Raw genomic sequence first — 15,361 nt, 5'->3', positions numbered from 1 at the left:
GGACTTGATGATATGTACATAAGGTGTCTATCTATGTATAATGTATTTTTGAGATGTATATTGTCCCGCTGACTAGTTTGTGTCCACCAAAGACGTGATATTGTACCAGCAACATTAGGCGTAGGCAGCCCATCCTAAAGATCGAGTTAGTTGCCGACAAACATCTTATGGTAAAAAAATCAGATAAGACATACCGCAATACAAAACGGCTAGATTACGCTCATCCGTAGCTTGTTGTATGAGCTCATTTACCGTCGCCGTAACACTGAGTGTTTTGCTCAACTTCTTAGCGACAACCGTCAATGCCCTGTCTGCTTCGCTGGGCTCCTTCGGATTCCTAGTGTTGACCTTGGCCCTCTCAGCGCTACTGGAGAGGACTGACGGAGGCTCTTCCACGTCTTGCTCGTCTTGCATTCGTCTCATTCGTAGTGGCGAAACAGTCCACATGTATAATGGATCATAACGCAATACGTCAAGGATTGTCATTATACTATATGATTCGCGACGGAGGGCCTCTAGAGTGAATTCACAGCATCGGCGGAAGACCCCTTCGGTTTTGGTAATACCCATTCCGTCAACGAGATCGCGCGTCAACCGGAAGGGAACCACCTCAGGCACGGGCAGAACTCGGCCTTGTTCGAAGGCGACTCCCAGATCGATATGAACAACTTCGCCAGTTGTCTCGTCCAGGAGGATATTGTGCCCATGGCGATCACCAAGACCAAGTACATGCCCTAGTATCGAAATTGCGGCCGTACTGCGGGTATACGCTAACCGTTTGCTGAACCAATCGTCTGGGTTGTTGAACTTTTCCATGAAGAAAAACCGCATAACCGGATGAAAGTGATCTGTTACTTGGCGGTAGGTTCTCACTCGTTGGTCAAGAGTCCGAGTCTGCACGTCACTGATATGCTTGCGGCATGCGCTAGGTTTCATGTCCTTGGGATAATACTTCGCATGTGCTGGCAGCAAGTAATCATGGAGTGGGATGGTGTTTTGAACGAATTCAATGATCCCTGCATTGGAAGTGAGTGGCAGCACTTTATATGTCCGGATATGCAGATTGCGCTGTCTGGTTGATCGATGATCTCGTAGCACGTTGCTGACTTGTTCAAAGACTTGTTCCATAATAGCGTCCTGACGCAGGTCATCGTTGCCTCCTTTAACCTATACACCGGATTTGTCAACTATGATATCGCGAGGCCCATGCAAAGAAGCGACTTACCAGCATTTTGTAGCGCAATCCATTACTAGCAATAACAGTCACAATCTTCGGCGCGCTGATACCAGAGGCCACGGCAAATTCAGGGTGAAATTTGACTACCTTTGGTACATCGCTGTAGTTGCAATCCACTCGCAGTTCGATTTTCATGCTATGCGGCGGAAGCTTCTGATTGCTGACATCTTGCTCCAGTTTCAAACCTGTAGGAGACTTCCTGAGAGGCACCTTTGCACCGCTCTTGATTTTGTCGTCCAATTTCTCCGTGGCAAATCTCACATAGCAGATATTATTGTTGTGTAAGGACATCCATGTTGAGCTGGCATGTCTGTCATTCATCAACTTATCGACAACATTGGTCGCGGCTTGGAAACGAGATAGTGCCGCCTGGTCTCGGTTGCCTCGTGTCTTGCTGTGAGCGAATATTTGATACATGCCGTGGAATGGATGATCAACACATATACGAAAAACAAGTCGAGATAAGAGTGTTTGAAATGAGTTGGATTCATCCAGGAGACGAGAAGACAGTTGATTGATCAATGGAGCAAACTTTCGAGTTGGAACCATGCTGAGGTATCTGCTGACAGATTCATTGGCTTTCGGATCGCCCGACTTATCGAGCCAAAGAGCGCAAAATCTCAATGCGTCGTTCTTATAATTGTCGCATGCTTTGAGCGAGAGTAGGTAATTCTCAAGACACTGTTGCAAAAAAGCTTCGCGGCTGCTGTTCAGTCTCTGATACTCACGGTCATCCAAGTCGAACCAAACTTTTGCCTTGGTATAATGCATCTTCAACTGGTTCTTTTCTTTGCCCTCAGCTACCGACATCATTTGTTTGAGCGCAAGGACTTCTTGCTCTTTGCGGTCACGGAGCTGCTCAATACGCTGGAAGTCTTCTAAGCTATCTTGGTTCAAAAGTTGCTGGTCACAGAACAATGCAAAACGATGGTAGACGCCACCGGCTTCTTCACCTTCGGCATTGCCCCGAAGCTCCTTTACTGCGGGAACTAGATACTCCTGAATAATTGCATCAGGCTTTTCTAAGCGCGCTGCTGCTACGTGGTGCCCCTAGAAGAAGTATTAAAGTGTGAAGTTGTAAAAAAGGGAAAGGGAAAGAAGACACACCAAACTTGCAAGGACTTCTGCTCGACTAACTACCAGTGCCTGTTTCTGTAAGTCGCCCTGTTCGTTCAACTGTTGTAGCATGCGGATTGATGTAGTCATTTCCCCCTGATCCCAGAGGACATTTGCCATGTCATACTTGGCTGCATTATCTATACTCAATCCAAGTGCGGTGCATGGTTGTACCAATTTTGACAACGAAATTGCAGACGTCAACGCTTCTTGGGAGCCTTCTAAATCCCTGCTAATCTTGAAAGATTCCCGAAGGGCTTTTACTTCGAGAAGTTGTGATGTTCGTGAAGTTAATTTCATTGCCGACTTCAGATAGGGTCTCTTGTTAATAGAAGAGAAGAGGGATCCACGGCAGAAAAGAATGTGCGCAATATCTTCGAAGCTAGATTAACATTAGTTTTCAGCAAACTGAGGGACTTGAAGGGCTCAAAATACTTCTCAGCTTGGAACCAAGAGGTCCTTAATGTGATTCTATCCCACAATTCTTCTACCTGTGCCGATGATTTTGAGCGCAAGACATCATCTACTTCTGTCAAGAGGCCGAGAGCTCGCATTGAATCGCGCAGTGCTGTCACGGAACGATTTGTGTCTTGAGCTTGTCCGAGAATGTCCAAAAAGCAATTGTCGTTGAACTTTAGAACATCTTTCATTGTATCCACGGTGTTCAAGTTCTGAAAAGCTTTGAACAAAACAGTCATTGCTGATCCTTGTGATGGCAACGCAGGAATATCCCATTGCTGTAAGCTGATAGCGGTTGACAACAAATGGTCAGAATCTATAGATCCTCCTTCTGTATTGTTAGGGACAGAAAGCATGGCATTAGCAACACCATGAAGATTGGTTGCGTTAAGAGCTTTGAACAGTCCATGCGTATTCCCCTTGCCATCGAGTCGCAAGTCACTGTCATAGTGAGCGCTTTGAAAAACCAAGTTCTTGAAGCCCACAGACTCATAGTCGAGCTTCTCTAAAACCGATGTCAATGTGGCATCTTGCTGTATCCCGTAAAAAAGATCGGGATCTCCGATTTTCCTGTAGATGTCATGAAGCAGATCTGTGGGAGGGAGATATTTGATGGAAGATCGCCGACTAGTGCCGACAGATTTAGACGCTTGGATTTCGATGAACAAGAGAGCGCTCTTGTACATCCTACATTTGACTGCTGCGGATGCTGCCAAGGCGTAATCGATTGCCAGCCACTCATCTCGTTCCACAATCGTCGACTCTTGGGGTCTCTGCTGCTGACGAAGGTACAAAATTGCATGCAAGACAATTTGAGCATGGGCAATGGTTGTTTCGGCCGTTGACCGAAGAACGTCGTTGAAAATTTTCGAGACCATTTCTCGACAAACTTGGTCTTTCTCGCTCTCCAAGATAAGTACATCGTGTAGAACGAACTGCAAGAGACGCACCGATAAATCCGGAATGACATAGAGAACATCCCTTAGAGGCCCAATAACAGGGTCATTCTCAGCAGAAGTCACCAGAGCTAATGCCAAGTCTCTTGCCCACTGAGTCGAAGTCATTGGTGATTCAGGATCCAGTGTTGGCCACAAATTGTCGACTTTGGTCGCGGGGATGCGAGCTCGAATCCCCGGGCAATCATACGGTTCCCAAATAAGAGCCTTCATGAGAGGTTGCGGCACTATGCTTTCACATTGTTCAAGATTGGGAAAATTTGAAATCTTACTCATGACAAGTTGCAGGGTTTGTTCCACAAGCCCTATATTGGCTCGGTCACTATTGGAGAGAGCTTCACAGAGCACCTGTAGGATAGCAGCCTTTGACACAAGGAAAGGCTCGGTATGTTTTAGATGCTGTGACTGCGATGGAATTGCTTCCAAATTTTGTTCTCGAAGCAATTCCTCGCTGACTTGTCCAGTTGCTGCAAATGCTCGCCCTAGCACTCGAGCAGCCCAGAGCCGATATCCTGTATCAGTAACACCGCTTTGTATGCTCTGCCAGACGGCAACATTGTAGTTTGAAGAGTCATCGTCATCACCGAGAACGTCATTAAATATGTCAGAGGATATCTTAAAATCAACGCAAAGTAGTGAAAGAATAATATCGGAAACTGATTTACTAAGGAGACTCTTGCGAGAAGTTCTGTCCTGAAGTAGGTCAAGCAGAAGTTCGCTCTCATATGTCCCTTTTTCGGAGTTTCCCGCATTACTTATCTGCTTCGACGATGTTACCATCCGATGAAATAAGTCTTTTGTAGATTGATCCAGATCTGATGGGCGGTAATCCTCTAAGAATTTACCGAACCACTCCCGGAAGGCTTGGGACCTGGATATGACTGCATTGAATTGACTGTCCTGGGTAGTGCTTTCCGGACTCGATTGGAGAAACTTTCTAAGCGAGACGAGTGTTGACACTGCGATGCCTGCGAGGAAGCCCGGCTGATGAGTAAGATATGATTTGCCCTCTTCAAGAAGATACCAAAATAGACCCAGGGCGTCTTCGGAGCAGTGAAAGTCCGTCAGATAGGGTCGTAATGAAAACAGAAGCTGCTCTAAAGGATAGTCTTGGCATATAATCGACCCAGAAATGCAGACCAAAATACGAATCTTTCTCAATGCCGCGCAAGCATGCAAAGAGCCAAGGGCAGGATCCATAGAGTCAAGAAGTGTTCGACATACGAATGATACTAATGTCGGTGTCCACATAGTTTTGAGGTCGTATCCAGCTCGTTTGCAAAGATACTCAAGCTCATCAAGTAGATAACGAGCTCTGAATGATGGTTGTTGATTGCCTGGCAGAAGGGTGGTAGAGGCGCTCTTCTCTGTGATGCGATTGAGAATCTTAGAAGCATAGCTAAACTCAGGTCGTTTCGAAAATGCCCGCTCGATCTGTTCCTCCTGGGAAAGAGATTTGAAGAGAGCGCTAACAACTTCGGGAAACTTGTTCTCGATTGACCGTGCAAATTGGTCTGTACCTAATGTCTTTTTCACACGACTTTCCACCCCTTTCGGCTGACTGTCCTGAGAGGGCGGTAGACTGATATCGCGGGCCACAGTGTATGCTTCGGCCTTGTAGAACGATTCCTGTAATAGTATAGTGAAAGGCCTTTCGAGATAGATTGCTACCTCCTCGGCATCCTGTTCACTAGCCCTCATCATAATCTGCCCGACCAGCTCATCCTGTGCGTCCTGTAGCATCTCCTTAAGACTTGAGTAACGGAAAATACTAAAAGGCATTGATTTAATGGGTTGTGTTTCAGTCCAAGTGTAGAGAATTTGAGGCATGAAAAGTCGAAAAATGTCCTTGGGCTCTTCAAGTCTCAACGAACGTGATACTTCTAATAGACACTTCTCAGCGTATCGAGTCGATTCGGGTACTTGAGCCGGAGTCTCAAAGATGTGGTAAATACTTCGACGAAGAAGGGTTGACCATCGAGAAGCTAATTGTCCAAGAATGTAGAGCCGCAAGGCGATGCCTTCGTTCCAATCTGGGTCAGTTGGCAAGCTCTCCACAACATCATCAAAAATTTTTTCGTGGTCTTCGAGCAGAAAACGACTGAAAATGTTCGAGATACAGCTTGCAATTGTGAATTTCACGACAGTATCACCATCACGAAGAATGCTGAATAAGCTTGTCCGCGGTGATGCAGAGCCATCCACGCTGAAAGTAGGATTCAAACTGATAATTCTCTCCAAAAGCCGAGAAAGAGCAATCAGAACATGAGACGACCCTTTTCTCTTTTGTAGAAAAACCTGTATGAACCAACCGTACAGGTCAGCAGCAGAGGTGCTAAGGTCGTCATCTTCGTTTCTAATCCACGAGTCAACGAAACACTCCATCATAGAAATAGAGAAGCATTGCGCGCTTTCACATCGCTCTAATTGATACCCCTGCAAACAGGTTTCTCCGAAATGCTCCACTAATTCCAAGATATCGTTACGGGAAAAACGGTTGGACTGTTGGAAAAGATGGGGTAGAAAATTGCGGGTTGACAAGACATCCACATCATCCAAGGCTTTCAAGGACTTTACTAGCGATGATTGAGTAAAAAGGTCGGCATCAGATGTGTCGTTACCAGAAAGAAAAATATCTAATCGTATTGATAGACACCTTTGGAAGGTATTTGAATCTGGAAATGCATTGACATTGTGCCGGTTATTCTGTAGGATTATACCCCGTGCTAGTTCGTCCGGCGGAGGCGAGGAGATCCCATCAAAGTCCATGGCATCAGGATCATCCAAAAAGATGTCGTTCTGAGTTGATTCGCGGCTTTTCAGCTTGACAACAAGAGGGGAGGCCAGATCAAACAAAGCCCTGGAAATAGGAATTACACCATCCAGTATAATCGGGGCAGATGCAACCACGGGTGACAAAATGCTCAGACATGCCTGCATGAGATCATCCCTCGAGGCAATGTAGTCACAGATGTTGGTCCAAAAGCCGAGATTAGTTCTGCGTAGGTCTGCCGCGCGAGTGTTATCGGATTGGGGAAGTGACTCAATGAACAATGCAACAACGATACATGCAGAGACCATGATCTTGAATACATCTGCTGTAAGATGTTGTGATTTCTCTTCAAACATTATTTTCCACGCTTGTGAGAAGGTGTCCATCTTTGTCTGCAGTAACTCTATCACGAAATGGTCATTTGGGTCGCTTCTGACTGAAGGCTCTATGGACAAGATCGTTTCCTCAACGCACCAAAGGTCCTGAGTAATTTCGTTGTCAAATGAGAAGAGGTACTCCTTAAGAGTACTTTTTTCGCGCTGACGAAACCAAGCGCTGGAAATAGTGGCTGTTGTACCTTGATACTCTGCATGGCAAAGTGGTGCTGGCCTGTTGGTAAGGGTCAGTAGTAGAACGAGGAAATTTGCCGGGGAAGCGAATAAGGCGACCTGTGCCATTTGCAACTTATCCACTCCGGCGCCTAGTGCTTTGTGATTAGTGTGTTGAATTTCCAATGAACATATCTAGAGATAGAAGATTACCAAAAGTCCAAGTACTTCGCAGCCAATTGCAGACACCTTTCACAGAATCTACACCAATGCCAGCTGCTGTATGTAGTCTTTTGTCGAATAAAGTGGTTAAAAGCTTCAAAGAAGTGTCACATAAGGCTGAGGGGCCGTTGAGTTCCATGCTTGATAGCATCGACCGTATGTTATCTGTTAAACCTGCAAAGTCGACAAGTTCCAAGCGTACTATAGTCTCTAGTAGAGCGCACGCCGCCCTCGTATTCACTTGGAAGGCGCATGCTCGAAATGACAGGTCCCAAATCTGTCTCCAAAAAGGTTTCAGCAGCTGAGACTTTGAGGAACTAGCAATGGCGATACTAGTATAATTAGTTATAGTGTGCCTTTGTATCATCCCATTGCATGGGCCACTTACTTGGATATAACTAGTAAGGTCCAGTTTGATGTCGACGGATTGTCATCCACAATGCTAGCGGCCAAGCGACTCAAAAGGGTAGCCTTTTCCTCAACAGACATTCGTCCTCCTAGGAATGATAGCAACTGCAAGCAGTATCCTTTTCTAGGTCCAGTTGACGTGAAGCACTCCCGTGAGACATCATCCGTTCGTGATGACAAACGGGGTCTTTTATTTGATGCAAGCTCATTCTCTGCGGAACTAGAGTTATGACCTGATGCCTTGTCCAGAATACCGATCAGGGATGATATCGTCCAAATCAAAGTCCAGTTATGCTCTGACCGAGAGCTGCCGAGACGAGGTCCGAAGAGATACAAGTGCTGGGAGCTAAGATCATTTTGGTAAAAAACCAGATCCTCAATCTGGATCTGTTCTTTCTCTGGACGCCTGGTATATTCGGTTTCTAGAGTCTCTAGCAGATCTTCAAGAGGCTGAAGTGAAGCCTGGGGGAACAACGATTGTGGGCTATTGCGCAAGAGATCCATGCAAAGTATCATTGTGACTAGGACTTCATCTTTCACAGCTGGTGACTTTGCCGACCAGAGACGCCGAATAACAGGTATGATATCCGGAATAAAGTCCTTGACTAAAGCGCATTGATCACATATCACTCTTTCGAGGAGGTTGTTGATGGCCTTCAGGGCTTGGCCCGCGTTTGCAGGCATCGCAGAGGAGAGGTATATCAAGAGTGCGCTCATAAGCTGTCTAACACGATCATGCAGGGGAGCAGTTGGGGTGGAAGTAAGCAGTTGAATGCAAACAACAGCTTCGTCTGCTATACCTCTGTTCTTTTGCGAGCTGGATAATGGGGCATTTCGAGCGGGCGTCCTCCGGTCACCCTCATCATCTGCTATAGCCTCAGATAGAGACCGGTGGCTGGTACGAATGCTGAGATGCGCTGCTTCGTCTCCATTATAGCTCAGGCATGATAGACAAAAGCTGATTGCGTCAGCCCAATCACCTCCTGTAAGGTGCTCCACATGTGCTTGGTATTCGAATAACAACCTAAGGCTTTTGATATAGTCAATCGCAATAAGGTCCCAGAGCCCGCCTGGTTGTATCAAAGTTTGGACAATATGATCGATAATTGCATGTACTGTTTTCGTTCGTAACACTGCAACGGAGACCTCCACAGTAGTTCGAAAAGCTGAAGCACATAATGCAAGGCGTGGTGCTGAAGCGCCCCTGGAACGACTGTGGGCTGATTTCTCGAGAGCAACACACCGAAAGAGCGCCTCCAGAATCTTATGGTACGCCTTGTCATTGAGGGTGTCAAGAGTCTGCCTCTTTTTATTCAAGATTCGTCGCAAATCGTTCAAAGCCTCTGTACGGTCCCTTTGCTTGTCAGAGGCGAGACGTGCGACGGTCTCACTCAGAGTCGAGTCTGCCATTCTCCTCTCCCATCATAAGTATCTGGGAGGGGTATCGTATGCTTATGTAGGTAAGCTGATTGGGGATTATAGCAATCTGAAGACCGTCTCACAGTAGAGAGATATCAGACGATAGACGTGCCTCGCTCCGCTCCGCCCAGTTATAACTTGCTGTAAAAGATTGTGTATGTAACTGGTTGACCCTACAGTTACTTATAGTTATGAAAACTGCGAAAAGGACCTTGAAATTTTATTGGAGCTTGAGATTAAGAAGAGATATGGTGCCTGAGCCACAAAGGGAAGGTCCACACCCACCACAGAGCTTGGGCCAGCTTCTTCTCCACCCAGTAGCCTACCGGGAACACTTTTTGCCCGCGTCAACTACGGTAAATCGTTACTACCAACAACTTCACCTTCAATAAATACCACCAAACAGCTTACCCCAAGCCCGACCAGCCAGCTAGGCTCACCTTTTCGCCTCTCCGTCGTCCAGTTCCTTGTCTCGGAATTCTTCCTGGGATATGGATGGCGTCGATTCCCTGGGCGGCCTGCGCGGCCTGTATCAAGACCTCTCAGGTATTACAGAGTCTTCAATCGTCAACATTGACCGTCTCTGCGTTGAGTTAGAAACTCACCTGAAAGACTTTCGCACCCTTCTGGATAAGCCATCAAAGAATGACAATAGTCGAAAATCAGTGCTTACAGGTGAGGCCACTCTTTCCAGGTTTTCAAATTCTGTAGTCATGTTGTGATTACATGCTAATTTACTGTCATCCTCGCCAGGCAAATTGACAATCGACGACGTCGAATATGCGATCAACACCGATTTCCAGCAAGGTACTTTGCAGCTTGCCGATGCATTAAACGTGGACGAAGTCGAAGCAGCCGCGCTGTTTATGGAGGCGCAGGAAGGCGCGCAACAGCTTGATAGAACGCCGCTGATCGCGGCCATTATGCGATTTCACCAACGGCGACAATTTTTGCTCGAATGCTTGCGTCTAATTTTCCAAGAATCCTTCGATGTCGAGCGAGAGGAAATACAGGAGCTTATGCAAAATACGGTCGCTCATATTCTACAGACAAAGGAAGGAACATTTCGCAACGCGTCTCTTTTCGCTCGGAAGTGTCTTGCGTCAATGGAAGATATCGAGAAATGGCTGGCGCTCATTTCCGATCAGATACAAAAGATCTCTATTGTCGGTCAGGCCGAGGATGCAGATATTACAGAGGCCTTCGAACACCAACGCACGAGCTTGATGCAGCAACACGAATCTTTGGGTGCCACACTCTGCTACCTCTTTAAAGGAACATTCACGTCATCGGAAGACCTTCGCTTCCTTTTGGATCGCATGCGAAAGATTGAGCGGGTCGATATGCTTCTAGTGCATTACGTTCCCGCGATAATCGCCGCACTTGTGCAATATGGTTCTCCAAGCGGATCGGGTACGCAACGAGAGGCTCGAAGCCTTCATACAGCCATTACATCTACGAAAGATAACAACGCATGGATTCTGGCTCCGTTTCGCGCTGCTGTCATCTCGTGGTGGTTGACGGTTTACAGTGGGTGGTACTTTGATTCAGGTCCGGCATCGCCATTGCAAGGCGTCGATTTCGATAAAGAAGCAGAAGAACGCACTGCTTTATTCAAAGTGTGCTTAGATGACGGTGCTCTCGAGTTCATGCTAGCCATTTGTGCTAGTATTGAAACTGACGGATGGAGGCATCCGGCTCGAAATGAACTAGTGAGCCTGTTGTTGAAGGACAGTCAGGCCTCTGTGTTCGAGACTGACTCAATTTCACAATTTGTGAAACCTCTTGTTATGGAACACTTTGATACGTTCACCGAGTCATGCATTGCCAATATGCCAAATGCTGTCCGAATGTTGAAAACAGATGAAGATGCCCAGCGTCTTGACCAAATTACTGCACTCCGGGATGGGCTCAGCTCGAGTTTACACCGCGGCGTCTTGGAAGCTCGTACCCATCTTGAAACTTTCTTGGTGATCATGGCATTTGCTTTCGAAGGTCGTCATGATCCCGCACAGGAATTCTGGGCCGACCCAGATGGTAATTTGTACGGCTTTCTTCAATGGGCTTCGAAGCGTCAAACTGTCCCACGCGTGAGTGCCTTCTGTGAAATGCTATGCTCCATATCAGAGGGTGAGGATAATGCAGTGGCAGCGCATAGGTTCCTTTCCGAAGAAGATAAGCACACATCAGTCAAGTTCAGACGCTCACCATCAATGAACTGGGTTCAAATGTTTGCCGAACTTCAACTTTACGCGACAAAGGTTACCGAGAAGCCGTCAACATCAAGCCAAATATTGCATACACGAAAAGTAGAAAATATCGAGATGAACGAACCTGAAAGCCCCGTAATGCTTACTTGCTATCTTCAACTCATCGGCCATCTGTCGAAGCAGAGCAGCACTATCCGAGAATGGATGCTTCATTATCCTAGCTTCAATGTGATTAGCACACTGTTAACGCTAAGCAGTGGCTCGGTTCCCACGCATCTTCGAGCAAGCGCTTTCAAAACGCTCAAAGCATTAATGACAGATCGCACCTCAAGCCACGGAAACGATATGTGGCTAGCCCTCGACCAATGGATCTCTGGCGCTGCAGCAAATGCTTCTGGACTTGCAAAGGCGCCGATTCTTTCAAACCAGCCCGCGTGGCACGAAAGGCATGCATTTCAGAAGATCGGTGAGAGTTTTGATCAAACCAATACTTTTGTCGATCTAGTTCACACATTGATTACGCCGACTTCCGATCTCCCCGACAAGCAACTCGCTCTACCGTTTCCAGAGGCATTGGGAGCATCGTACCGAATGCCCGGCATTGAACCGTACATCGATTTCATCCTAGGCCATGCTTTTGCCCGCAAGGTCCCAGATGTCACCGAAGCGCAGGGGAGATTACTTGCGTTGAACTGCCTTAATTTCATGGCGACTTGTCTGGCAACATTCAACGAGGATTTGGTGGCCCTCGCACACCAACCCTCAGCCGGCCCGGAAACAAGCATCAATTCCTCAGATTTTAACAACTATATCCGCCTTCATCCGTTTGCTCGGGTCTTCGAGTGGCTCTTCAACGAGGATGTGCTCAAGACTCTTTTTGTATCAGCCAGACAGGACTCAGCAGAGGTTTCAAAATCCCACTTTGACTCGGTCCTCGTTCAGTCACTGGTGAAGAGCCTTGATGTCATGAACTTGGTTTTGGATCTTCAGTCGACTTATCTGAATATCGTACGACCGTTGCTGAGAAACCAAGGAATTACCACCAAAGTGACTGTCGCTAATTCGGCTCTCGCCTCCTTTGAGGATAGCATTTTGAACAATCTGTATCTCATACCTGCTTTATGCCTTTATTGTGGATCCGGGCATGAACTACTCACTATTAGTTCTATGTCTCTCCTACGGAAATTGTCAAGCTCCCGAAAGCTCAACAAATCCACAGCAACAGGCTTGATAACCTGGAAATCACCAAATCGAATTGTGGAGGTTCTTAGTACAGAAGTAAATGCCGATATTGTTTCTCGACCATTGGTTCATCAAATGGAGCCAGAGCCAAGAGAGCTTGATCATGGTCATACCGCGCCTGGTTACTTGATTCGCGAGAATTTATTAGGCTTACTCAACAGTTGTCTTGCGACGATCACGGATAGACCTAATATCGCACATTTATTGCTCGGATTTTCTTGCGTGGGCAACACGCTGGACGTGGATTCAGGGGGCCTTCTGGCCAAGGGCATGTCATTGCTTAATGCCGTCATCAACTTTGTACAAACATACCCTACTGATATAGATGGAAGCATCTTGTCATGGGCAGTTCACGCTAAACGCTTGGCTTTTGAAGTCCTTAAGCACCTTTGGTCGTCCAAATTATCATCCGCCTTCGTTCTAACCGAGCTTCGCATGAATCGCTTCTTGATGGTTTCGTTGGCTAGTCAGCCCATTGTCAATTCCAACACAGTCTGGGACGATTTTCCATCTACAGTACCAGAGTTTTGGATTGCGGCCTCCGCAACAACCGGACTCTGTGAATTCTTAGCATATCGAAGTCATCTGTATGAATATGCAGCTACTGAGGTCAGAGCTGCTTCAAAGCTTGGCTCGCAGTCACTACAACTTGATGTGCTATCAACTTTACTTGGGATGTCTCTTGTTGAGGAAGGAGAAACAGTGACTCACGCCACAGTCTTTGATCTCTTCGATATTGCGGACATGAAATTATCCCATGGTCTTTCACTTCCTCAACTGCACTACCTTGCTGGGGTTGATTTTGATATCTGCGCTAAAGAGCAGCCGGATAGTTCTGTTCTCTATGACCTCGATGCAGCTGAGGAGCTTATCAAACTGAGAAGGAGAGACATTGCAGGGGGTAGTCAAGTACGGGCACAAGAGGAAGAGCAATTTCTGCTTGAAGCCGATCATCTGCTTACCTTCCTTCGTGTAATCAATATGGAGAGACAAATACATCTCAACCGGTACCTTGCGATCCGGTCGTGGTGCGAGCTATTGACAACGATGGTCATATCTTGTGATATGGAAGAGGGACGCAGGAGAACATTTATCCTTCAAGCAATCAGTTTAATCACGCCGAAACTTGAAGTTGCTATGGTTGAGAATGTAGCTGAGGCGATTCAGCTGGCGCAATTAGCGGAGACATTGATTGGTAAACTCGACAGTTCAGTATCGGCAAATCATCAAGGTCGTGGAGGCGATTTAATCGATGAGAAACTTTATCAACTGTTCCAGATTAGCATTCGAGGGATTTGCTTGGCGATCGGAGATGTTTCACTACGTGAATCATTTTATAATATATGTGCTCATTACATCTCTCGAATTACGACGACACCTGGCTCGATTCATCAAAACCTGCGCCGTCAATGCCAGCTGGCTGTTAAAGCTTCTGGTGTTTCGCTAATAGAAGCTGTCAGCGACGATGCTTATGCTGGGCAAGAAACCTGCAAAGTCTCGGCTATCCTTCTTTTGAATCTGCTTGCCGAACTAGATGCTCAGGAGAATTCCCATTTATTGGCGGAAAACATCTCGCAGTCCAACTATCTGAGCATGTTTTTAGACTCTATCAGAACGTTGTCTTCAGAATTTCGAGATGCTCAAGCTCATGGTATGTCAAGCACATTTACTGCATTTCAATTTCAATCGACTAACGATCATTTAGACATTCCGCTGTTGATATCTTACTACCACGCACTGTTGTCTCTGCTTCAAAAACTGTGTCAAACCAAGATTGGGGCAACTCTCGTACTGAATACAGGGTTATTTGCTTCTATTCGAGAGTCGCGGCTCTTCGCTGCCGATCCAGATATTGGCATAGGTTAGTCACGCTTTATTGTGAGGCATGTCATGAACTAACACGATCAGACATGGATAATCCGGATGCTCTTCGTAACTACTACGAACTCCTTGCTGCAATGCTGCGGGTCATTGTTTCGGCCGTCTTCTCCCGCGGTGTCCATAATGAGCAGATTATGGAGCAGACCCGGGCCTTCCTTGCGGAAAATAGGTCGAGTATGGTTGGCATATTCAAGCGCTCTGCCAAGATTGGAGGCGAAGTGTCTTCAGATAATCGTCAGGTGATTCAGAATTTGGTCAAAGCCTATGTCGCATTGATCACTGCTGCTGGCTTTGTCGAGGTATGCTTTTATCCGATGTCTCGCTGATTCAAAGCACTAACGCGTTTGCTTTAGTTCGAGGACCAGGAATTACAACAAAATCCAGAAGCAAAAGTTTTTTCATAGATATCAGAGTTTTCACGGTTATCTGACGGTGTTGGGGGACATGGGTATCGCACGAGAACAAAAGTCATTGGATGGAGTTTCTTTGCATAGTAGCCAGTTGATGATTTCTTGCGGATGTAAAGTAGATTTGATAGCAATTTTGTTGATAAAGGAGATACCTTGAGGAGCTTGAGCTGATTGCACAATAATTATTCTCGTTTCCATATTATATTAATCATGCCCGGTGCCGTGCTTCAATCTGGTGTCTGTTATGTTTGATCTCCCGGATTACGTAGGATCAAAAGGCGGGTGGGCAGCGGTCAGTTAGTCTATCTTATCTCCGTCACTACATCCATCCAAACCCTCACTTCCTTCCTTTCTTCATTCCATCCACATCCACCATCAATCGACTACGATTCACGCACCATTTTGTCTTCGATTATCCGTTCAACAACAGAGGCCACTGCTTCCATGTCCCACCCTGAGCTGCAGGTTCGCTATCTGCTT

General features: G+C 46.5%; 2 protein-coding genes across 2 annotated transcripts; one reads left to right on the top strand and one right to left on the bottom strand.

The window, feature by feature from the left end:
* Nucleotides 1-114: 114 nt before the first annotated feature.
* On the bottom strand, nucleotides 115-9,129 carry BHQ10_005736 (uncharacterized protein; the record flags this gene model as incomplete). The annotated part of the gene is made up of 7 exons (XM_040878244.1): nucleotides 115-134; nucleotides 195-1,167; nucleotides 1,226-2,287; nucleotides 2,345-2,735; nucleotides 2,789-7,241; nucleotides 7,303-7,643; nucleotides 7,700-9,129. 7 exons carry the CDS (start codon nucleotides 9,127-9,129, stop codon nucleotides 115-117), a joined length of 8,670 nt encoding a protein of 2,889 aa, XP_040734240.1.
* A 500-nt stretch (nucleotides 9,130-9,629) lies between these two features.
* Nucleotides 9,630-14,875, top strand: BHQ10_005735 (uncharacterized protein; the record flags this gene model as incomplete). Its single annotated transcript, XM_040878243.1, has 5 exons — nucleotides 9,630-9,813; nucleotides 9,892-14,241; nucleotides 14,296-14,451; nucleotides 14,499-14,770; nucleotides 14,825-14,875. 5 exons carry the CDS (start codon nucleotides 9,630-9,632, stop codon nucleotides 14,873-14,875), a joined length of 5,013 nt encoding a protein of 1,670 aa, XP_040734239.1.
* Between the last annotated feature and the right edge of the window lie 486 nt (nucleotides 14,876-15,361).

Source organism: Talaromyces amestolkiae (assembly GCF_001896365.1).
Source record: "Talaromyces amestolkiae strain CIB chromosome Unknown scaffold10.1, whole genome shotgun sequence".
NCBI lineage: Eukaryota > Fungi > Ascomycota > Eurotiomycetes > Eurotiales > Trichocomaceae > Talaromyces > Talaromyces amestolkiae.
The sequence above is the reverse complement of the archived record's forward strand: the minus strand, read 5'-3'. Positions and strand labels throughout refer to the sequence as shown.